The sequence below is a fragment of the Pinus tabuliformis genome, chromosome 7, assembly GCF_031772625.1.
Source record: "Pinus tabuliformis cultivar Carrire ecotype Pingquan chromosome 7, CPIR1, whole genome shotgun sequence".
In the NCBI taxonomy this organism is placed as follows: Eukaryota; Viridiplantae; Streptophyta; class Pinopsida; order Pinales; family Pinaceae; genus Pinus; species Pinus tabuliformis.
In genome coordinates this window covers 1,825,439,711-1,825,465,797 of record NC_142293.1, presented here as the reverse complement: position 1 = coordinate 1,825,465,797, position 26,087 = coordinate 1,825,439,711, and the positions used below count along the sequence as shown (strand labels likewise).

The following is a 26,087-nucleotide window of genomic DNA, read 5'->3' as shown; positions in this document are numbered from 1 at the left end:
ATTTAAAAAAAAATTATTAATCATCACGTAGTAAATTTGAAATTAAAAATAATTTATCTAAATGAAATTTAAAAATAATTTTATTTTTAAACATCTTTAAAACTAAATACATATATTGGACTTTGGGTTAGGGTTTGGAGTGTAGGCACGTGCAGGTTAGGGTTTGCAGACGGCGCAGCAGTCTGGAACGGCAGGCGGAAATCGCGGGGCAGAAGGCGAAGAAAGGCACGGAAGGTAGATTGAGAAAGGTAATTTCGCAACATTCGCATTTCAAGTAAGCAGTTTTCAGCAGAGAAGTGAGGGTAAACATTAAGAGATAAGAGCTGAAGGGGAAATGGAAAACCAACAGGGGACGGGAGAGATCCCCTCCTTCAAAAATGTTGTAGCAGGGGAAACCAGTGCAAGCGGAATGCAGCGTAATCAGAAGGAAAACTATGTACCCGTGATGGGTAACCTATGGCAAAAGAGGATGGGAGGAAAATGCCTTCCACGGGCACAAAAACAACCAAGATATGTCATTCCCTGCAATAAACTTGAGGAATACAACTGCTATATGAAGGACCATGCCCTGATATGTAAATTCATAGGGTATTGGCCAACTGAAAAGGAATTATATAGATGGATTGACCAAAAGTGGAGACCAAAAGGCCATATAGATCTGAAATTGGGAGCAAAAGGGTTTTTCACAGCCATCTTTGCGAATCTGGAGGACAAGGATAGGGTTTTCGAAGAAGGACCGTACTTCATGAACAATGCGGGCCTGTTCATGAAATACTGGGAAGAAAGATATAACCCAGAAAAAGAAAAAATGCTAGCCGCCCCAATCTGGGTTAGATTGTTCGGGCTCCCAGTGGAATTTTGGGATCCTGAAATACTAGAGGGGATTGGGAAAACAATCGGGGGCTTTGTTAAAATTGCAGAAGCTACAAAACGAGGCAAATATACTTCATACGCAAGGCTCTGTGTCTACATGAATTTAGCACAACCCATCCCGGAGAATATCGAGCTGGAATATCATGACGAAATCCGACAACAGCCAATAGATTATGAACATATCCCGTTCAGGTGCCGCAAGTGCCATGAGTATGGCCATCTATATAGGCAATGCCCTCTGAATAAGGAAGAGGAGTCAAAGAGAAGTCAAGAGGAATATCAAAGAAATTCAGAAAAAATGGATGAGGCAGACAGGGGCTTTCAACAGGTTACAAGAAGAAAGAAACAGAGCAAAGAGGGTCCCAAAACCCAGTCACAAGAAAAGCCCCTTCATACAGCAAGTCAAAACAAGTTTCAAATCCTACAGAACGAGAACGAGGATTACGAAGTAAATCTGGAGGATGATGAAGATCCTGGAAATACACCAATGGAAATTGTAAATGAAAATAAAGGAAAAGACGCAAATATGGGGAAAACAGTTGAAGAACGGGCTGAGGGAAAGTCAGAAACAGTAACAATCCAATCCCAGATGGAAGTGGAAAGCCAGATAGAAAACGAGGTGGAGGAGGAAAAAATCATGAAACAGTTAATTCAGGAATGGAAAAACCTAGATAGCAGATTCATACCTGAGAAGCAGAAACAACAGTACAAAGAAGCATTTCAGAAGTACAAGGAAAAAAAAGGGGAGAACATGGATAAGCAGATAACTATAGGAAACGAACAAGGGAATGGACAAATGGGAATGGACGGCTCTGGCAAAAACAGTAGGAAAAGAGGTTGGAAAACGTTGAGTGAAACCATTCAGACTGTGGGAGAAACGTTGATAAACTCAGGCAAAGTGATACCTCTGTCAGAGGTATTCTTCCCCTCCTATCAAAAGTTTTAAATGATTGTCATCAGCTGGAATATTAGGGGTTTGAATAGTAAAGGAAAACAGAGGTATATGAAGGAGAAATTGAAAAAGGAGAAGCCCAGTATTATGATTCTACAGGAGACGAAAATTACAGTGCAGCAGTTGGAAGGAATAATCGACAAAAATAAACTTCAATACGAAGTTATGGGGCAAGACGTTATTGGCTCTGCGGGAGGTATTGCAATTTTGTGGAATCCAAATGATATCATCCTAGCAGGCTGGACCGGTATGAACAGAATCCTTACAGGTATTGGTAGAATAGTAGGAACAAAAGAAAAGGTTGTCATCTCAGGGGTTTATGGCCCTCCTTCCCCAGGAGAAAAAGAAAGCTTTATAAATAACATGAAAATAATCCGTAGAATTTATCCAGAGGCTGCTTGGATCATAGGAGGCGATTTTAATTTAATCAGATCCCTAGAGGAGAAAAAAGGAGGGATAAGAAAGTCAGATCACTTCATGGATATGTTCAATGAATTGATAGACGATTTAAGATTAGTAGACATCCAGACTATTAATGGGATATGTACCTGGAACAATAGGAGGGGAGGTAAGAATCAAATAGCATCGAGACTTGATCGCTTCCTAGTATCAGAAGCTATTATGAACAAGGATGTTTTCGTCGAAGCAAAGATCATACCATCCCTTGGATCTGATCATTGGCCTATTAGACTAGAGGTGGATATTAAAAGAAATCGTGGAAGAAGACCGTTCAGATTTGAATCTTTCTGGCTAAGGGACCCAGGATTCTTAAATACAGTGGAAGAATGGTGGACACAAAGTACAGTTCAGGGAAAATGAAAGATGCATACTTTCCAATTGAAACTGAAGGAGTTGAAAGAATTAAGAAATAGAACAAGGAGGAATTTGGTAACATTATGGAAGACAAACAAAAACTGGAGGGGGAAATGGAATCACTGCAACAAAAGATAATAACGGAAGGTCGAACAGAGGAGAGTGTTTGAGAAGAAGGGGTAATTCTTGGAAAAGTAGAGGAAAGACGAAAGTAGGAAGAAGTTCTATGGCGGCAAAAATCAAGAATAAAATGGTTAAGGGAGGGGGAAAGGAACACAAAATTCTTTCATCAGGCTATGATTCAACATAGACAAAGAAACAGGATTTTATCCATCAAAGATAAGAATGGTGATAGAGTAGTGGAGCAAGGAGAGATTGAGCAAGTGTTGGTGGATCATCATAAAGATATCCTAACAGAACCTCAAGTTGACAGATCGGGAGCAATAAAGGAAATATGTTCGGCCATTCCTCGTTTAGTTACAGAAGACCAAAATAAGGCTCTGATGAGAGCTGTTAACTTAGAAGAGATAGAAGAAGTTGTAAAATCTATGAAAAAAGGTACTGCTCCAGGTCTTGATGGCTTCACAGTTGATTTCTACCAAGCGGGATGGCACTTTCTGGGAAAGGAGATCCTAGAATTGATAGAAGAATCTCAGATGAACCAGAAGGTATGGCCTGCCATTAACTCTACTTTCTATGCTCTGATTCCTAAGGGTGATAATTTAGAAGATGCCAATGGTTTTAGACCCATAGCATTGTGTAATGTTATTTACAAGATCATAACATCCTTGATCGCCAAAAGATTGAAACCCCTGCTGGACAAGTTAATATCTGCTGAACAAACGGGCTTTGTTGAAGGTAGACAAATCCTAGATGGCCTTGTAGTAACCCAAGAAGTTATTCACTCTTTAAAAATGAAAAAGCAAAAGGGTATGATGATTAAATTAGATCTGTCGAAAGCTTATGACAGACTGAATTGGAATTATTTGGAAGAAGTCCTTGAAAGTTTTGGCTTCAGCAGGCGGTGGATTAAGTGGATTCATAGTCTGATTTCTTCTCCGAACTTTTCCATTCTTGTTAATGGAACCCCCTCGAAAACCTTTAATGCGTCTAGAGGAATTAGACAGGGAGACCCATTATCTCCGTTTCTTTTCATACTGGCAGCTGAAGGCCTGGGTCGTTTTATTAAAAAAGAACGAGCAGCGAATAAAATCAAAGGTTTACAGCTTTGGGGAAATAATTTTCCCTTAACTCATCAGCAATTCGTTGATGATATCATGCTATTTGGGGAACCAACTGTTAAGGAAGTGAGACAACTTAAGAGAATTCTGGACCTATTTGCTGAAGCTTCTAGACTGGAAATTAATAGAGATAAGTCATGTATCTTCATATTTAATACTGTGGAACATGTTAAAACTCACCTTATAATACTATTGGGCTTTAAGAGAGGAGAGCTGCCTACGAAATACTTGGGAAATTTATTGGACTTCACTTCCAAAAAAATGAAAAATTGGCAAGGAGTCTTGGACAAGCTAAGAAACAAAGTGGTGAATTGGGCCTTTAGAGTGCTAAACATAGCAGGAAGGGTGGTTCTGGCGAAATCAGTCCTCCAAGCTATTCCCATATATCCCTTGTCGATAATGGCGGCCCCTTTAGGAGTCTGTGCAAAGATTAGAGAGATCATAAGGAAATTTATTTGGGGGGGGGCAAATCAGCAGAAAAAATGGGCCTTAGTTTCTTGGAGTCACTTAACAGCGAGGAAGGAAGAAGGGGGATTTGGTTTACGGGACTCGGAAAAACTCAACAAAGTGCTAGGAGCGAAGCTCTGGTGGCACTGGTTAAGAGAGGGTAATGACTTGTGGAAAGCCATTTGGAAAACAAAATACAATATGCCTGACACAATAGTTGAGATTTTAAGACAGAGAGAAACCCCCAGGGGTTCAGCAATCTGGGATCTAGCTCGTCAAAACAGAGATTTGGTTGATAATCATACATTCTAGGAGATTCGAGGTGGAGAGGAAGCTAATTTCTGGGATGACAAATGGCAGCAGAAAGAAAGGATGAACAAAATTCAGAGGGTCCAACAGCTTCAGGAAAGAATAGAAGGAAATCGAAAATGTGTCAGAGACTATTGGAAAGAAAATGATCTGGATGGAATCTGGAGAAAATGGACAGAACCGATTGAGTGGGACAGGGAGCTAAATCAAGAACAACAAGAGGCTTATATGAAAGAGGTGGATTCCAGGAAAATTAGAGCTCGCACTGGAAGGGACCTTCTTAGGTGGGGGAACTCCATGAAAGGATCTTTCACCATCAAAGAGGCATACTACTTAACAGACACGCAGGCCATAGCTGAGGAGAACCTAGATTGGAGGATTATATGGGGAAGCAACTGGTGGCCGAAAGTATCCCTTTTCATATGGCTTGCAACTAAGAACAAGATCTTAACTTGGGACAGAATTCAAAAAAAGGCTTTAGCGGCCCGTCGAGATGTTGTCTCTGTAATACTGAAGTGGAGACCCGAAATCACCTGTTGATTAACTGCTCGTTCGCAAAGAAACTTTGGATGGATACAAGAAGAATATTTGGCAAATCTGAGATAGGCCCCAGAGATTTCAACGAAATAATTTTCCAATGGACTAAAGAGAAATTCCAATGTAAAGTTGTTAGCAGAGCATGGAATCTCATCGCAGGGTTCGTGCTATGGATGATATGGAAAGAGAGGAATCGCCGAGTGTTCCAGAACAAACTAAAGGATCCGGAAATAATTTGGGGACGAGCGATCAAATTAATGAGGGAAACAATCCTGGTGGAGAAATGGGATGTGGAGGACTGGAAGGCAAATCAGCCTGAGGAGATGATCTTGAACAATTTAAACCTAAAATTTGAGATGGTCCAGCACAAGCAGAACACCAGACATAATGCGCGAACCCAAAATTCTGACAAAATCAGCTATCCCAAAGAAAACTTCATCAAATTAAACTTCGATGGAGCATCGAAAGGGAACCCTGGTGATGCTGGTTTCGGTGGCATTTTCCGTGACAGTCAAAAGCAGGTAAGGTGGATTTATGCGGATTGGGGTGGAGAAATGATGAACAACGAGGCTGAATTTTAGGCGATTCACCAGGGGCTGCGAATTTCTTTAAGAAATGGATATACAAATTTGGAAATTGTTGGTGACTCCCAGATCACGGTTGAAATGTTGAAGAAGATTAGCAATGGGAGAGATTGGGAAAAGATTACAAGTAGCTGGAGAACGGCTGGAATCGTCCAGAAGATAGCGGATATATTAAAAAGTATTGAATACAAACTAATCAATCACGTCAGGAGGAAAGGGAACTGCGCGGCCGACTTCATGGCGAATTGGGGATGTAAAGGTCGTGGCAGCATTATAGACAACCAATGGAAAGCAGTGCGTGGTAGCAGGGAGTGGGCGGACTTGGCAAAAATCATAAATGAAGATCATGATCAAGCAACGAGCGAGAATGCGGGGATCAATGAGCTGGATGGATAAGCGGGTGTGGAGAACCCGCTTAATGAATACAGGTCAGTTTGGACAGAGGGGCGATATGATGACAGGGTACAGAGTAGTACATTGGTGGCGTGCGTGGAGAGGGTCACAGGATCATCCCCAATGTGGAATAATAAATGCCCGCGATTGGAGAGGAGGGTGGAGCGGCATGTCAGATCCTCCGACAGCAGACGTTAATCATAGAATGGTGGCCAGAGGAGGCATCATCCCGGAAAATAATCGGCGGCAATGTAAAGCCGATCCAGAGGCATACGTCGAGGGCGGAAAGCTGATAAATACCCAAACGGGTAAGGAAAAGCAGCTATTTAGTCTCTCCCCAACTCGGCGAGCAGCGGACAGCACAACCGTGAGACAGCGAAACAGGAGAGTGCTTACTCGGCATCAGAGTATTCCCTGCGGCAGAATCGGAGTTAGTATGGAAACCCGGCTGAAAACCAGGGTGACAGAGGAGCAGTATAATGCAATTGACAAGAAAAAGGATCGGAAAGGTAAGGAAATTGCGAATGAGGAGCACCAAACTGAGATTTTGGAAATTGCGGACGAGTCTGAGGAGGAGGAGCCCCAAGGCAAGGGTAACAGGAGGTCTAACGCACGGGACGGATTAGCAGACGATGAGCACCAGCAGTTGAAGGAAGACCACCCTAATCCACAGGTGGCAAAAGTAAGGCGATACGGCATGAGAAGAAGAGATAGGGGCCCTGGAAGCAGAATGGATTCGGGCGGTAAGAGGGGTTGGGGACAGAGCAAGAAGACATACGAGGAAGGCGAGAACTCCAGGCAGGAAGCGGGACCAGCCAAAAAAACGAGGAGGACGATGAATCAGAGAATTTGTCGGGCAGAGAGGGCTTATCAGCAAAATACAAATCCAGAAGTTAGAAGAATTATGCAACATCTAGAGGAAGAGTCTCTCCAAGACCAATCTGATGAAGAAATGGAAGACTGGGAATTCCTGCTGCATGATCCAGGCAACACCAGGGGCAGAATCTCTCTGTTCAAACAGTCTCTTCATATTTACTGTGTAATGAAAAGGCTGCTGGAAAAAGCATTAGAGCAAGTTGCTACTGAGATGGTGGCGATTGCGCAGGGTGGCCCTGATATGCATAGGGAATTGAGTTTCATCCGCATTGCTCTGGAGAGGCAAGAGGAGAAACTAGATGAAATACACCAGCTGCTGAAGGGAGCTCACCAGGGTGCAGATGGAGGAGCAAACCAGCAACCTGCAATGGACGATGTTTGACAAAAGATATGTATAGGAAAGCTCATAGTCTTATTAACTATAGTTTTTTGCATGCTTTAGATAGGGAAATATATTTTATGCAAACTAGTAGGATTAGAAGATCTCAAGACTGTCTAGTCTATCTTGCTAGGATTATCAGGCTTTGGGCATTTTATTTTTGGTCGGCCATTAAAAACTATAGATGGCTTAACTACTCGGTTTCCCCATGAGGGCGAGTTTATAATGGTTTTGATACTATGTTATGTTTTATTTTCTATCCAGTAATAGAAAGAGTACCACCTCAGCTTACAAAAAAAAACTAAATACATATATTAAAATACAATTAAAAAAAAAACATAATATAAAATAAAATAAAAAATATCAAATATAATACTGAAAATATTTATTTTTAAAAATCATAATATAATGGAGTAAACTAAACATATACTCTAGGATAATTCGATGTTGAGTTTTCCTCACAAAATCATACATTACAACATTGTTTCTTCCTTATTTTTCAAGGCACAAAATCATACCATCCTTCATTGTTTCTTCCTTGATTTACAAGGAGCATGCTCTCATTTTAGTTCACCTGCTATCGGATTTTGCCATTTGTTGAGAGTGGTGACAATCATACCATCCATCATTGTGTCTTTCTTATTTTCAAGGCACGTGCTCTCATATTAGTCCTCTGCCACCGAATTTTGTCATTTGTTCAGGGAAGGATGACAATGAGATTAAATATGAAAGCACAGTATTGTGATTTATATTTTATTCCATGCTTGCCAAACACCATTTCTGACCAAGTGAATTAACATAAGATATGGTACAAGCAAACGAAAAAACATATAGAAAAACAAGAGAAAAAGATAGACTCTTAATAATTCAATTGGCAGGCCATGACAATTGCTTTCCTCATCTCCCATCTTGAAATAAGTTTTTTCTCGATCTAGTCCTTCCTTCATTACAGTTTTCAGTCGCACGTCGTCTTCCCAACGTCAATTAATTCTGCCGCACATGATACCATAAAAGCATATACGTTCAATAATTCAACCTGACAGGCCATTGTTATTATTTGTCATAGTCTGTACCATCTGGAAGCCAGCTTTTTTTTCGATCTGGTCATGGTTTCATCGCAGACCATGTCAATCAAAACTTTTCAAAACTCTTGCAGGACGTCATCTTCCAAACGTCGATGAATTATAGGGCACGTGATAACATTTCAAGATTTCATAAAAGCCTGTCACTTACATCTGAGGGTGGATATGACACTAATTATAAATGAATAATTACCAATTGGGTTAAGTGTTTTACATTTTTATACACCTGTTTATATGTATTTTAACTCAGAATCTAGCAGAGTTTTAGAGAAATCAAATCTCTTTTTACTCTAAAAGCGTTTTACCTCTCAATAAATTTGAGACTTGGTCTCTCTTAAAATTTGATAGGTGAAGAGCTAAGATGTATCAAAACTGAGTTAATTAATAATTATAAATATTTATTTTATTTTTCTTTTTATGTAATTTAATTTCGTTAAATTTTTTTAGTTAATAGCTATATTATTAATTTTTATTTAGATTTTTTATTTTTTTATTGTATTTTTAATTATTTTTTCTGTTATGTGACCTAGTCAAAATGTTTACACCACTCAATATAACCTTACAACATCTTTTTCATGAGTCTCATAAATGGGTAATTATATGGGCTCGTTTACCTCCTAACCTAGTCAAATCAACCATTCTCTTTTATATGGGCTCTTTTTACCTCCTAACCTAGTGAAATCAACCATTCTCTTAACCTATTGTATGATTTTCAGATTATATTTATGCTTATAGGGTGAGTTTAATTAATTATTATGCCATGTGGTCTAACATGTATTTAATGGAGATTATTGATGGATTTCGAGGTCAAAGTCAAGGATCTAGTGGTCAAACTGCAGCAATAACTTGAAGTAGATATAGGAGAGGACTTATAGTAGGAAATCCCCCTCATTTATTGCTTCTCACTTCGAATTCCCCTTCATTCAGCTCAGAGTACAAGCAGCTGAATCATGCACTAGAAGGCAACCGAGCAAATGGAAGATGATTGATAGTTATCTCGGGTTTTGGGAGCTAAGCCTCCTTGGTTTTAAGAAAGATGTTGGTAGCTTTAGATGTATAAGTAGAGAGACCTAGGGCCTCACTAGGGTCGCCTTTTTTTTTTGCTTGTATAAACTCTGCTCAAATTTCGAGCTTATTATTTTATGACAATTTTATGTAATCTTGCTAATTTTTTATAATGAAGATGGAATCCTTTTTGAGCTAGCACTGAGTTACCTTAGAGGGCTGAAGCACTTGGGTTAGGGCCCAATAAAAGTAGTCAAGCTTCTCTTTACTTGTACTTATATGCTTTACTTTAGTTTGTAGATTAGTTTGTTGTTAGTTGCATTTATCTTATGGTTAAGAATAGGTTGCTTTTAATGATTTAATAGCTTGATTCCATTTGTTCTTTCTGTAGCAGGTTCAACAGTGATCAGAGAAGATGCAAAAGGCTAGCAATAATGCCTTGGCCTCTCTTCCTCCCTCTGGGACCATGATTTGAGGCAAAGATTCTCTTGCTACCCAAAAAACACAGATTTTCCTTATTCCTAGGACTTCTAGTGTTTGCATCTCTCTAGTACGTTGATAATCCAATTTTTCTTTGCTTTAGAAGTTTCTTATCATATTCACTTCTTGATTTGCAATAATCCTTTTGCATTCTTTCCTTTCTTACATCATTTCCCAGCATTTCCTTCTATACATCATAGTTTAGGCCATTTTAAAGCAAAACTTTATTTTTCCTAGGATGCACTTATTTCATTGGTTGCTTGATTTTCTTGGTTGACTGTTAGTTTCTATGTAGCATACCTCTTCCAGCAGTAGGTAAGCTTACCAGCAATCACACCCTCCATCTGATCCATGCCCTATAGGTCTCCCAAACCTCACCTCATTTCTTCCCTAGTTTCCTTCATTTTCATTGAACTTCTTCCTCTCTCCTTGAGCAAACCAACCATTTTTTTCTCTCCTGGTGATTCATGGTAGACCTTAAGTGCCCTTACACCTCATTCCAACATTCATTCACCTTTTCCACCCACTCTCACACCCTCAAAACAGCGAAAATTTCCCTCAACCTCCTCCTGTAGGCCTCTTGTAGTTTCCATGTTTTCCTCATGTAGTTTTTCTGTGTCCTGCTCTAGTTTTTCCTGTAGGCTTTCTTTTGAAGGCCAAGTGTGGGAAAAACCTGCAGAAGACCACCTAATACCTCTTAGGACCCATCCACACCATCCTACATCCTCCCAAGCTCCAAAACTGCCCTCTAATGCCAACTGTTCGATGCCACACTCACACACAATAAATTAGATGCATGTTAAATTCACATAAAAACAAATAAAAGTCCAAAAATATATTTTTTGCTTATTTACTTCCAGAAATATCATAGTTAGATGTTGTTTACTTGCTTGAGTAGGTAATGGAATTCCATTCATGGTTTTCATAGTGTTTTTGGCAAAAGTATAATTAGCTTGTTAATTAAGGCTTATTAGGTTTTGCTTTACATTCGAGTCTTTCTCCTTTCTACAGTTAGAATAGCATCTGTAAAGTAATCTTTATCTTCTTTCATCACACATCAAGTTTCTTCTGAAATCTATAGAAGTTGGCTTAAGCTCTTAGTATCTCGCACCGGCTAACCAAGTGACAACTTGCAGTGAGAACTAGTACTTGTGCATATAGCACCGACGCTTCCAAGTTTGTTATGAACTACCGAGTTGATAAAAGTAAATTTGGTAGCTAGGAGTTGCAGCGTTCTTGTTGCAATACTGGCACTCACCACTCTTCCATAAATATCATAAATTACTTTAAATATACTTTTTTTCTTCACTATTACTTTATTTTTTATTTTTATATTGAGATATTATTTTTTTCTTGTAAATTTCATCCATGTATTTCTATTGATAGCAAAAAATATTAAAGAAGATGTCACATATGAAAGTGAGAGCTCTTCATTCCATTAGACCTTGAGAATTATGAGTCCACTATTAATACAAGATCCATAGAGTAGACTACCATCAACAAACTTATCAAAAAGTAATTACTTGAAAACATATCGAGAAGACTATGGTTCGTAATCATACAAAAAATCATATGATTATGGACCATATACTTACAAAAACCATACAAAAATAGTAAGATAAACTACAATAACTATATAAGGTAAATTCCTACAAACATCAAGACTAAAACTAATTGCTTGGTGGACATTTTAGTCTAGAATGGTGACTCGCAAATGGAGAGAAGAGTTTGCATAGGTAGTGTTCATAGGGAGATCGTAGTTTACATGAATAGTGTTGAGAGACGAAGCAATAATGATTACTGCATCTGTCTGATGGTCATTTAAATTAGTGTCTAAATCTAAAAGCATAAAACCTTCCAAATGACTCAGCCTTACCTCTATATCATCAAGATTATATCTTATGTTCTGCAATATTATCTTAATATTCTCTTAGCTAGCAAAGAGTTTGTAGTTATCATTTGCTTTCCGCAGATGATCATGCTGAGCAGCGTCTCCATTTGAGAAATGTCAGTGATGGAGTGAAGAAAATAAAGTTTCCTTTTCCTAAACATTCCTCAATCCAACACCCATTTTAAATTTCTTCCACCTATCTCTAAATTAGAGAAATATTTTTGATCTCCAAATAGGCTAGCTTCCAGATTTAGAATTTCCTAACTAACCTCAAGAGGGGTAGCATCAAAATGTAGATGATTCTCACCCAAAAACATGCCTGTGTCTTGAGGAGGATGCCTACATCTTGAGGAAGACACCTCGGGAGTACCACCCCACCAGATGGGTAATATTTGGCATGGAGCCATGTAATACCTACAAAAAACCCACTTCGTAATAGACACAGACAAACAAATAACAACCTGACAAGTGGCATGCCAAGAGTGCAATCCCACCAAGATTTAGAAAGAAAACTTGACCATAGAATAAAAGGAATATGTAGGGAAGCAGAGCATGAGTAATTGATAGCCATCATAAGCCCAACCTAATGACCGTACAAGATGCCCAAAGACCCTAAATAATTGTGAACATGAAGTAACTAGAATTGACACAATTTGCAAAAACAAAGATTGAGAAAGACCATAATCAGTTTTAGAACCAATTGGAAAATGTGTCTAAGTACCAAACCCCACAGACAAGCACTAAAAATTTAAATGAAATCCCAACACGGTTAGAGGTTTGGATAGATTTCAAGGGTAAAATTACATCTAATTTGAAGAATGCACCAATCCCCGAGTTTAGAAAAAGGAAAAAATAACATTGAGAAAGAAAAAGGCTTGAATAGTCCTGAGGTTGTGCCTACAAATGACAACAAAACAATGTGAAACCCATTGATGAGAACAACTTTGGTAGAGTCCTAGTGCAACCAATTAAGGGTATTGAGTGATAACTAACCTTGAAGTGCTCTTAAGACCATATCCTTTAGGCACCATTTGTGTAGAGACGCATGAGCCTCCAAGCGACGAATGAACACCACCACAACAAAATGACCACTTTTTCGCTACCTTGTGAGTAACTTAAAGCATATATAATGCATTGCAGACATGATGAGATAAGTACGATGAATGAGGTGAACACCATACAACCTACAAAACAAAGGCCAAGGCTATAGGTTAAACCATAGCTCAACCATCCCAAGGAAATGTTGCATGATGAGCTCATAAATGAGCATTATCTACGTTTCAAAGAGTTCTCTTCCTCTAACCAAGCCATCATGGAAGGAGCATGCTATATCTAAGAAAATAATAAGAGTGACCTTACCCATGCTCCCAGAGCAAATAAAACCACTAGACACCAGTTGCAAATAATTAATTTGAGAGGACCTTGATAGGTGATCTAAAGTACATGGAGTCTGGAGACACAACGCGCATTCCAAGCAAACCCAAGTGTAGAGCCTAGCTCTAGAACTGAGGGTCATCGATACTTTCACCATACAAAAACACCCATATCAATTATAATGATGATTAGAAAAATAGAGTTATGAGAGATTTTCAACATTGCACTTAACGTCGTTGTCGTTAATACACCTACGAGAAATCAGTTGTCGTACTATCACCCCCCATCGAGGATATGTTAAGATATAATCAATTGAATGGCAAACGTTCTCATAATGCAAAAAATTTAACACTCAAACCTAAAATATGATTATATAAATTCATTTCGTAATTATACAAAACCAAAGTAATTAAGTATATTATAAGGAAAATTTTGACATTCATATGATAGATTGTTGTGGCTTATTTATTGTAATGTTAAAGGATAAATAATTACAATGTGTAGAATAAAATAAGGAAACAACTATTTATATATTTAGTTTTATCAAAATGATACTTGAAAAGAATGTATTTGTGAAATTATTTATTAAATTTACAAGTGAGTTTATTTAGATATTTCTAGTTTTCATTAAATTTACATATAAAAAAGAGAACTATTTTCATTTAAGCATGGTTTGAGTAAAGTTAGTCATTAAATTGTGAGGGATTTAATTGAATAATTTATATGGCATAATACTTGATAATGTTTTGAAAATGGGGTAGCAAGCTAAGTGGGTTGATTGTGGGAAAAATTACATAGTTAAGAATTTTTGAGCCAAAGGAGTTTTATGATGGGAGACCTATTTGGAAGTCCTAGTTATTGGGTGCAAGTAATAGAGGTGATGATTGATGCTATGTGATTTATTTCACTAGTATCAATCCCACTTCTTTGCCTCTATGAGCCTCACTTGATGCAACGAGTGTTATATGGGTATCTAAAATCATGATAATTTTGGTTAGCTGAGACTATTTTTCATGCATATGTTGATATTTTAATGATCTACTCTAAGTGGTTAATCCCCAAAATGATATCTAGTTTGTTATACTATGAAATCCCCATGTTTAAATAAAAATAGTGAGTGGAGCTTTATCCGGATTTAAAGAGGAACACAACAAATTATAGATATAACGATAAATACAAAGATGCAGCAGAAATAACACTTGAAACATTTTTCATTTGCTTCGTTTTAGGGCCTCCCTCCACGAGATCATAGAATTTATCATGCATTGATCATGTAGCTGTATTTATTTGATTGCATATGATGCTTAAGAGCTTGTGTTTAGTCACTTGTCTCGTCAGTCAACCACAAGCTGACCAAACACTTCGTTTACATCCGGTCAATTGGTTGTCGGGAAAAACTGCGCCATCGTGGAGGGAAATTTGTCTTCTCCTCAAGAATTGAACATAGCAGTCCAACAATTGCCTTGCACTGAAAAATTGTGTAGAGCAAGTCAACCAACCTTGCTCTGAAAATTGCGTAGAGCAGGCTAGTTGACACTGCTCTCCAAAAATGCAAATAGCAGTCAAGCTGACACTGCTCTCCAAAAATGCATATAGAAACCGAGGCCAGCTGCACTTCTCTCCAAAAATATGCAAAACTCACCAGCAGGTCTTCTCTAGAAAATTGCACAGAGTTGGCCAGCCAGTCAGGGCCACTCAGCGCAGAAACTACACAAAATTTTCTCGGTTCCCTCCAAAACTGTGTAATCCTTCCTTTCATGCCGAAAAGCTTTTCCTGAAAAAGAAGAAAATAAAATGAGTGAAAAACAATCCCTAGATTTTAGGGATCTATTTTTAGTAGTGGGAGTTACATGAAAATTCGATTTTTGAAACTCCCTGCCAAGTGTTGCTTTTTCCTAGATTTGTGGCTTGCATGTCATAAACCCTAATTTCGCCAAATCTATTTAAACAACACCTCATATCTCATTCTTCACATTCAATCTTGGAATTTTGGAATTTCTAAGACATCTAAGAACCTTCAACACAACCAACAAAATATTTTTGGGTAAGTTTTACTTTTCATGCCTTTTATCGTTCTCTATTGCTTTTTATCTTTTGTCTAGTATGAGTGTTGTTTCCTTTGTTTTATTGAATGATCATTGATGTTTCAATGCGTTTTAATTTGTAGAAGTTTTGTTGCAAGTTTTGCATTACATTTCATTAGTGTTGCTAGCATAAGATTGTTTCTATACTAATAGTCGTCGTTGTAACAACTCTCTTCATGAGCTTCATGTTTTTTCTATTTGATTGATTTTTGAACTTACCTGAATTGCATGCATGTCTATTCACTCATATTTTCTTCTTCTTTTAACATACTTTCAGACCTTGCAATTTTCAGGTTTCCATTAGGAAAATATGGGTTGTCTTGGCCCATATATTGTTTCTCTAGCATGCACTACACATTCTTGGCAATCAAGGCTTTGCCTTGCCTCCAAGAATTGTACGAAGGCTACCCACATTGGCTCTTAGCTGTGTTGTGCACAATTCTAGGAGGTAGTGTACCAGCCCTACCGACTAGAATTGTGCATTGCGCAGTTCCAGCCATCAACCCAACCTAACTGATCTACACATCAGACAATTGCAATGATTAGTGCACTTCACTAGACTGTGCATTACACAGTTCCAGTTAGCAGTTTGCGTCACGGGTAGTTGAGGCAGTGCAATGCGCAATTCTAGCTAGGAGTCTCCCAATCTCCCAGAGTCAATGTTGTGGAATCTTTCCTAGAAGTCACAAGTTTGTTGCTCAATTGATGCTCGAGCTGCTTCGTTTTTTTATATGACATTGTCTTTCTGTGAGTGTCTTCTCTATCCCTAGGTACCACAAATTTTTGAGCAGCTTCTCAGCAGTAGATGTATCATGGCCTCCAAGAGAGATGGATCGAAAGACACAGTTGAAAGCAGTACTGGAGATGTGGTTGAGCAAGGGTCTATGATCTTTTCCATGTACAAAAACACACACTTGTCAATTTAGAAAGACATCAAGATCACATGACAAGACATCAACACTATATTCCCAGATAGCTTTGAGGAGAATTTGGAGGACCATCAATTCTATGTCAATATTCATAAGTTAGGATTGTACAAGGTTTCATGTAGGTATCCCACCTTCCCGTGCACAGATGTGATCCACTAGATTCTCTCACACACTGATCCTAAGATGATGAAACTAAGCAATGTCAGTGTAGTAGAGCTTGCTTACTTCAGAACGAAAGATTATCAACAGATGTACCATTTTCCATAATCGGTGAAGAAGATGGATGCACCATTCTACACTCTCAACAACAGTGTGAACACAAGAAATATCTTGCAGTGTTGGGTAAGGAAGCTATCAAAGTTTAGGATGACACCCAACCAGATATACAAGTCTAACACACTCAGGAGGGGTTATTAATTCTTGGTCATCTTCACATGTTGCTTGTATGGTGAAGGGAGTCGGGAGACCTTCTTGTAGATTTGGGTTGCTATGTTGGATCAAATCGAAAGTGAAGGAAAACCTCTCAATTTGTCCGACATGTTGGCTCTCTAACTGAAATTGCATGTATCCAATTCCTGAAGTTTGCCCAAGGATCAACAAGAAGGATTCTTCATGTCTGCCTACCTGCTCGATGTAATCTATTCCCATCATCAGTTTCTTGGCATGGGTTGGGCATGGACACCTTTAGAGAAAGTTGTTAACATATATTGTAGATTGTTCTTAGACTACAACTACTGAGGAGTCATGGATAGACTATCTAACAATTTCACCGCCCCTCTATACACGATGATCTTTGAACAAGATCTACCTTGCATGTCCCAAGAAGGAATGGAGGAGTTACCGAACATTACATATTTCTATGCCTCACCCGATGGAACCTTCGTTGATATGTATAGCACAGAGAAGGATCTACATGTGCTTTCGAGGTTTTCTAAGGACAAGCTAGTCATGCAGGAGGTTGCATACCACACCTCGACAAGATTATCAACTGGATTGCAGGGGAAGAAGAAGGAAACATGGCCTATGATTCCTTTTCAAATTGGGATGTATGTGATTGAGAGTTTTAAATAAGTGTATGTCGAGGTCAAGGACTTCAAGAAGTTTAAGTTCAGCATGAAAATTTTCAATCCGTACGATCCACATGGCTTATGCGGGGACCACTATGCGAGAGTGTACTATTCTTGGATCCATGGGATATGTCGTTTTCTAGAGGAATACCCATGAAGATATTGTTATAACTCTTCTAGGCTCAACGAAGAAGTTGACATGGCAGTAGAGTGGCTAGGAGAACTCAAGGAAGAAGCAACATAGGGAGCAACAACAAGAAAGAAAATTGTGCAAGACAAAGGCAAGAGGAAGATTACCGAAAGCACAGAGACAGAGCATAGATACAATTTTAAGGAACACCCACTTGTGCAAAGAGTATCTTTGGATATAGATGCAAAGAGGTGAAAATGTGACAGGAGATTAGTGCCAAGAAAGAGGGAGAAGAAAAGAATGGAACTATCAGAAAGGAAGTTGTAGGAAGTAGAGCAGAAGCTCAAAGAAGAACAAGAGCTACACAAAATAGAGATGGAAGTTCAGCATGAGTAGGAATAGGAAGAGGAGGACGTGAAAGGCGCATAGACAACACAAACCACACCAATATAGATTGAATAATTTTAACTAGCAGCAAATGAGGAAAAGGGCACTGAGTAGCCGTAGGAAGAGGAACTTGTTTAGTGAGATGAACCGATAGTAGAACAAATGGACATGTATATGGACTAGTCGGAATAGGATCAGGACATTGTCCTCATGCCAAAAGGAATTGAGGTCAGCCCATAGGCTTCACCAACTCCAGTAGCAGAGCAAGTCCCGAGTGAACACGGGGATACCATTCTCGTTGAGGATAATCTGGGAACAAATGTGTACAACATAGCCTTTGATTAGTCACAACACAGAGTTGTACAAGCATGTAGAACGCACACCCCAAATGAGCATGCATCACCTATGCACTTTGAAGAATAGGTGATTATGTCATATGTACAAAGACATCTAGTTTCCTTGGCTGATGCTACAAAGGCTTATATATAAGCCACAAGATCAAGTGTGAATTTTTTTATAGTAGAAAATGAGTGCATGGCTAAGCAATTGCAAGAAGCTAGGCAGAGAGAGGAACAATCAACATGATCCACCAGAGTAGAGATGAAGTAAATGATACTTTCTGAAGTATCGACTCTTGAGACAATCACGTGGAGACTATATGATAGGTTCCTCACCGCGCACAAGGAAGTTTTCCATCTACATGGTCATCAACAGTTCTGCACCAAGATAGTGTGAACACTCACAGATATACATGTTGTTGTTGATCATGTACAAATTTGGACAATGAGGTATAGGGGAGCCCTTGTTCACTTTGACAAGATGATTAAGCCACATGTAGATTTGGACAAAGCACGCATCAGGAGTCTGATCCAGAATGATGAAAAACTTCTATCACTCATCACCAGCATTGAGGCTCTACACACATAGTTATTCAGAAGTTTGGATGTCCTAGTACGAAAGTATGGAACCCCATCAAATTGGTACGCTCATTGTGGACAAAGAGAAGAACCAAGTCAGATTGGAGCTTGACCTGTAGTTTGATCAACGTAGATAACATACAGATGTACATCGTCGGTCTGGCCTTGCTCAGGACCAAGATGCGCATGTTACAGAATGAGTTGAACATAGGTTCCAAATCAGTATACCCGAAAGCAATGGAGGCAAGAATTTGTTTCTAGGAATACATCATCAAAGAGTATGCAGAAACCATTGCACACTATCAAGAATGGCATCAGTTCATCACCGAGGATGATAGAGATGACGTTGATGAGCTGGTCCTTCTACAACCATCTGAGTCTTAATGTTTTCATGTCTGGCTAATTCAAGCCTATTTTTGTCCCACATGGGTATATGTGGAAAATGTATTATTATTGTCAACGTGATCTAAAATGAAATTCCAAGTGTCATTAGTGGAATGAAAACAATCATATGTAATCTAAAGAGTTATGTAATGAAGTTGAATAGTCATGAGTGTAGTCCAAGAGTCACAAAGGGGAATGTCAAGGGTCACCCCACCCTCTTTTATAAATAGAACCTCATAGCTCATAGAACAAGATTTTGGGAGCCAAGATTTTTCTAGGCATTACTTAGAGATGGCTTGGAGAGTATTGTGATGAGAGTTGGATTCTCCATAGTGTAGAGAAAGTACATCTCTTTCGAGGAGCAGGCAATGTTGACTGTAACGTTCCACTATTGGGGCTAGTGATTGTCAAGGCTGTATGTATGGATGGAACTTTCACTTTTATATAATATAATAGAGCCGACACATTTTCATGCATATGTTGTTATTATAGTTTGAATATTATGGTTACTTTAGCAATGTATCTTCTACAACTTACAAATTTGTGTATGAAATATTCCGTATATGATTGTATGAATCTTGTCCAATTCGTGTTCTTGGTATAACCCATCACTTTGGATTGTCGACTATTATTATATCCATCTTGTGATATCATTCAGCTCGTGTGTTCCTTTCAAGATGCGTACTATTACGGACTTCTAAGGGCAAACTTCCTTTTACCCTCGTGTGTTAGAACCTCCCCATGCATCTCTCTTAACTTGATGAAAGGTCACAGACTTGCTTTTGTCAAGGATATCATGCTTACCTCTACACGCTATCATATTCAAGGCATAGCTTTGCTACCCACTGCTAGGACTTCTATTCCAAATGGTCTGAGGTCTAGTTGGGGCTGCTTACCAAGGATATCTCCTGACATGTTGGCGGGTCTAGAACTATCAACATTTCTACGCTAGAAGGAGGGTCAGATGACAAGTTGAGTCTTCAAAATCTGTTTTGAATCCCTGCACATCTATCATGACTTATGTTACAGTTCAACCTCTATGATGTATGTCTTATGGAAATGTTTTTGAAGTCTCGAGGCAGTTCTGGGATCTCTCATCACAATACACATATGAAGGTGAAGTCAAAACAAATTGGCCTAGGCATAGAGATGCTTTCGAAGATTTCTATGATACCTTGGAAGACCCTAAGGATTATGTGGCCTGCTCATTGTTCACACTCACGCTTCAAGGGAACCCATTGCAATCGCGTGACACACTGCATGATAAATTTATTCACTCTTTCCACCAGTGATAAATCGTGCTTTTCATCAGTTTGACTGTAAAGCACTTAACAAAAAAATTATGGGATTACAGAAAGCTCCTAATGAATGCTTGTGGCAATTTCTCAAACGCTTTTATAATCTTGCATTTCAACTCCTAGAGGATGAAATTGATTGGAAATTGCTTCATGAAAGATTTTGCTATCTTCTTCACATATATGAAAATCCACAAGTGTTAGAATCATTCAAACCCATCCCAACATACCTCGGTGTTAGATATGTTAAATCCAAGGCAGACAAGGTTGTTGTCACAAGTGATTGTCCGTCCTCATCTCATCTAATATCTCTAGTCCCTTAGTGTGAGGCCGGAGAAGGTGCACATCCATATGTTGAACTGTCTCATCCTCCCACCCCACCTGCTCTCAATTTATCCGTAGATTTGGCTTTCAAGGATGTTTGTTGTCACATGAACTTATTTCCTCAACCTCAGTCCCCGCGTTTTGTTGATCCTCCAGATTGAAATGTATTTTGTTCTCTCGTTCTAGACTCCCTACTTGTTGTTCATGAGGATCAAGTTGTTGAAAGATTTCGTGTTGAGCATCCAACCTGTGGTATAATTTATGATGAGTATGTGTGGAATTTGAAGAAGAAACCATGGTGAAGGATGACCTCCTTTTGTTTGCACCTCATCTTCTTTTCCCTAACATCTTTGGCAATTCTGCCATTGTTAATTTTTCGTGTGATAATTCATTCCCGATGCATCTACTTCTGATCATCCACAGAATACACTGGATGTCAGTATGTCATTGCATAGTGGAGAGGACACATCTATGTTTGAAAATCCACTCAATATTTCATCTCTCATTTCCAGAAATGTAGAGGGTGAACATTCTTTCTTCTCATCAACCCCTCTATATGATTCATCACATGATGAGGATGTCGATGATTTTCAAATTTTATGATCATGGATATCTTGGCCTCTTTACTGCTTCATTCAATCACGATGTCAATTTAATCGTTGTTGACCTTTATAAGACACCTGTGATGAAGTGGAAACCCCACAATCTATTGAGACACTTCATCTCGAGCTGATGGTTATGTCAGGCCCTCACAGTGTTGAGGTCTATTTCACTTCATATTAGAAATTTGATGAAACACCAAAGGCTACTCATCACTCTCTTGTTTACATTGAAGAGAAAACTAGTTCACAAAATTCACGTCCTCCACCTAAACCACATGATCCCATCGCTCATGCATTGGAGGAATCATATACAACAAGCACTCTTGCTAAACATAAGTTGTAATTATTTCCTATGTTTTCTCATTTGTCTCAGTCAAAAGAGTGTGCTTGTTGATCGTACGTGCATAGTGTGATGAATAACCATGATAAGTTCGTATAATTCTTATCTTAAACTTTTATTCTTTTATTTTATGTGGATATTTTTAAACTTGAAGCATGTTGTTCTTCACTATTATATATTTCTTATCTATCGGTTTACATGCTTACCTTTCTCATAAACCACACCTTCACCAACATGGGTCAACGAATGCGATGATGGCTGCATTGGAAATATCACTTTACATGAGGACGCCCATGCACTGTTTAGTTTAGGAGTAGGAGTAGTGTTTGCTTTCTTGTTTCTATTTGTTTCCATGATTTCTTTGTTTACGTTGCTTGTTTGTTTTCATTGCTTTCATTTACTTATGTCCTTTGCTTTCCTATTTATTTTCTCATCTTGCACCCATAGGTTTAGTTTTGCATGAGACCGTGTGTGGCTCTCAAGATAAGCAGGGTAAAATATAAGGAGACCTGTAAATCTATCAACACTTGGCTATCTGTTTCTCTCTCTCTTTATGAAGATCTTGTTGTCTTCAGTCGATGACACCCTAATGGAAAATTTGTTTTTTTTTAAAGTGAGTCTCGGTGAAAACACAATGCTTTCACTCTAACTAGTACTGCCTACTCTAATCTATTACTTTGGTTTAACCATTATCGGCTCAATCAATTAGAGTAAGGTGAGGTGGAGAACCTTAAAAGGTATTGTTAGAGGTATATATAAAATAATTCTCTGAAAGGACAACCTCTTCTTCTCTCAATAAGTTAGGATGCCTCTCTCACCTATAAAATAAATAAGTTCCTATGCACAGTTCTTTGAAAATATAAAAAAATGAAGAAAATAAACAAGGTGAAAGAAGAGAAAGGCTTCTTGTGCAAAGAGGTGATGCAAGTAACTCCTCTAGGGTATTGACTAGGCTCCTTCACAATAGAGTGATGATTGTGTCCCTACATGACTCGATCAGGGTATTGTCCAGGCCTGTTGGTAGGGAGAAACAACAGAGATGAAACTAAATAAATTTCAAGAAAAGTAAGGGATCTACCTAATTATGATGGGTTAAACAAGGTATATGCTTTCCTGAACAGATTCGAAAGAGAAGTGCTAGAAAAGCAACATTTCGAGGCTTCGAAATGGCTACTTTCTACACCCACGAGGTGGTGGGGCACGCACTGAGGAAGCTTTGAGGACTAGCGTGAATGCAGGAGAATGATGTGCATATGGCTTGGGAAGCCTCAAATGTGACTAGCAGATAAGTATGACAGACATGATGATCCGTGCGTGAACCTCACCAAGTGGACAAAGGTCTATGGGGAAGAGACACAACCTGAGTGGGTGCACATGTTCTATCATACCCTAGATTTCATACCCATGAACTGGTATGTAGAGACGGAGCTCCGCCATAGGATGAGTGAATGGGATATCTTACACGAAGCGTTCCTGTTAACCTTCACGTCTGAGGATCATTGTAGGAATACTATTGATGACGCGCTACAAGTAAAAAAATAAGCTATCATTAAAATACTCCAGGATCCAACAGAATTGATTCAGCCTGACTGGGCGACTCAGTTGAGCTGTGTGGTGGAGTGTTATAACATAAAAACTGAAGAAGACGACGGGGACCCATGAAAAGTTATCATTCCAGAAACTAAATGCTATTGTGAGGTTCAAGGGCCACTGATTGAAGACCCTGACATAACCACGTCGCTAAAGACAAATCATGTGAACATTGGTATGGAAGTTGAACCAAAGTATGCAACGATCGACGACTACTTGGATGACGCGACGATGGATAAGGTCTCTGAGTTACTCTGCGAGTACTAGGACCTCTTCCTGACCAAGATCATAGACTTAAAAGGAATAACCAAAGATTTAGGAATGATGTGGATCACATTAAAGCCCGACGTGAAGCCAGTTAAGCAGAGGCCTTACTTCTTGAATCCGAAGTACAATGAAAAGGTCTTCATAGAGCTAGACAAGGTGCCTGCAGCTGGAATCATTGAGCCGATGGAAGAATCTGATTGGGTAAGCCCTATGGTAGTGCAGGAAAAGAAGCAAAAGGGCAAGAAAAGAATAGGTGTGGTCCTCAGAAAATTGAATGACGCATGTGTACGTGACCCATTCCCAACTTTGTTCACAGATGAAGTATTGGAAAATGTCGGTGGGCATGAAGCATATTCTTTCATGAATGGATTCTCAGGGTACCTCTAGATCAAAATCACATCGGAAGATAGGAGTAAGATAACCTTATCAACTAAATGGGGCCGCTTTGAATACACTATTATGCCATTTGGGTTGAAGAACGCGACGACCATTTTTTCATGCATAGTTGTTGCAACATTCAAGGAATATATCCACAAGTTCCTAGAAATTTATCTTCATGATTGGACTGTATTTGGATTGGTTAAGAACCATGTAGAGAGCTTATGCTTGATGTTGGATACCTGTCGATGACACCAAATCGCGTTGAACCTCAAGAAGCGTACATTCCTCGTTCCCTTTGGGAACCTATTGTGACATGCGGTTTGCAAACAGAGATTTATGGTAGACCCCACAAAGATTGCAGTGATTCTAAATTTGGAAGTGCCGTGAAGTTTCAAATAGCTGCACTCTACCTTGGGACATATGGGGTATTACAGGAAGCTCATCAAAAGCTATGCTCAGATCACCATGCCGATGGAGAATTTGTTGAAAAAAGATGTCGTGCTCTGCTAGAATGATGACTGCATGAGGAGCCTAGATGTACTAAAAGAAAAATTGCCCTCTGCATTGGTCCTCGTCTTCCTGAAATGAGAGGAGTTTCATGTCCATGTTGACGCATCATGTGTAATGTTAAGAGCGGTACTGACACAGAAGCGTGGAGAGGGTTTGGATCACCTTATCACATTTGTGAGTCACGGATTGTATAAAGCAGAAAAGAACTATTCCACCATTGAATGCGAGGAATTGACTATGGCGTATGCGCTCCAAAAATATCGGCACTATCTGCTAGGGGTACACTTCAAGATGTATACAAATCACTCCATGTTGAAATACTTGGTAAATAAGAGTATGTTGGGGGGCGGGGCGCATATGCAGGTGGCTCTTATTGTTCCAAGAATATGATTTTGAGGTTGTTGTGAAGCCAGGACGCCTAAACACGGGAAGGATCACTTGTCACACATTGAGATGCGAGAGGAACATCCTAGTTTGGAGGAAGGATTACCTGACGCACAACTCTTTGTTGTGCGCATAGTGGATGGACACTTTGGAGATATAATCCACTTTCTAACGACAAGAACTGTGCCAAAAGAATACTCCATCTAGAAGAAGAAGGAATTGGTCGTGCACACGATAGACTTTTCTGTCATTGCGGGGCACCTATATAAGATGGGCAATGATGAAATACTGCGAAGGTATGTACTTGAATTTGAACAAAGCCAAATCCTTGCAGACACACATGGGGGCACTGCAGGAGGACACGATGCAGGGCAAAAAATTGTGCGGAAGTTCCTCCGCACAGGGTTGTGGCGGCCAACCCTTCTTCAAGATTCAAAAGCACATTGCAAGGCTTGTGATATACGTCAAAGAAAGGTAAGCTGTCACGGTGGGACGAGATGCCTTTGAATCTGCAGATGATACTGTAGCCCTTTGAAATGTGGGTGATCGACTTCATAGGACCTATCAAACCTCAGGGAAAGATGGGCATGAGATACATTATCACTGTGACAGAGTACCTGACTCATTGGGCAGAGGCACAGCTGGTAAAAGATTGCACGAACACCACAACCATGAATTTTTTGTTTGAACACCTATTGACATGATTTGGATGTCCGAAGATCCTCATGAGCAATCATGGTACACATTTATTGAACGAAACAATCAGTGCACTGACAGAAGAGTTTCAGGTGTATCATCAAAAAAATACACTGTATCACCCCCAAACCAATGGGACAATAGAAGCATTTAAAAAAATACTAGAGACTGGGTTGACCAAAGCCTGCAATGAATAGTGGAGTGATTGGGACCTACAGATGCCTATAGTATTATGGGCTTATAGGACAACGTAAGAAATTGACGAGATAGAAACTTTTCCGGTTGGTCTATGGAGTGGAAGCTATCATGCCGATGGAGTATATTGTGCCTAGTCTACACATAGTAGTGATCACAGGTATGACGGACCATGGAGCCCTGGAGGAAAGGCTCACACAGTTGGAGGAACTTGAAGAGGAATTCTTTATGGCTAGCTTCCATCAGCAAGTACAAGAGCAGCGCAAAAAGGCTTGGCATGATTGACATATTAAGTTGTGCACCTTCAAGGTAAATGATTTAGTGTTACTATATGATAGTAAGTTTGATAAATTCTTGGGGAAGTTCTAG

At 39.2% G+C, this 26,087-nt stretch overlaps 1 protein-coding gene across 1 annotated transcript; it reads left to right on the top strand.

Annotated features, from left to right (window-relative positions):
* The first annotated feature begins 334 nt into the window (after positions 1-334).
* LOC149255680 (uncharacterized) lies at positions 335-2,644 on the top strand. The gene is made up of 2 exons (XM_089455112.1): positions 335-1,789; positions 1,925-2,644. The coding sequence occupies exons 1-2, from the start codon at positions 335-337 to the stop codon at positions 2,642-2,644; spliced, it is 2,175 nt and encodes a 724-aa protein (XP_089311238.1).
* Positions 2,645-26,087: the final 23,443 nt, after the last annotated feature.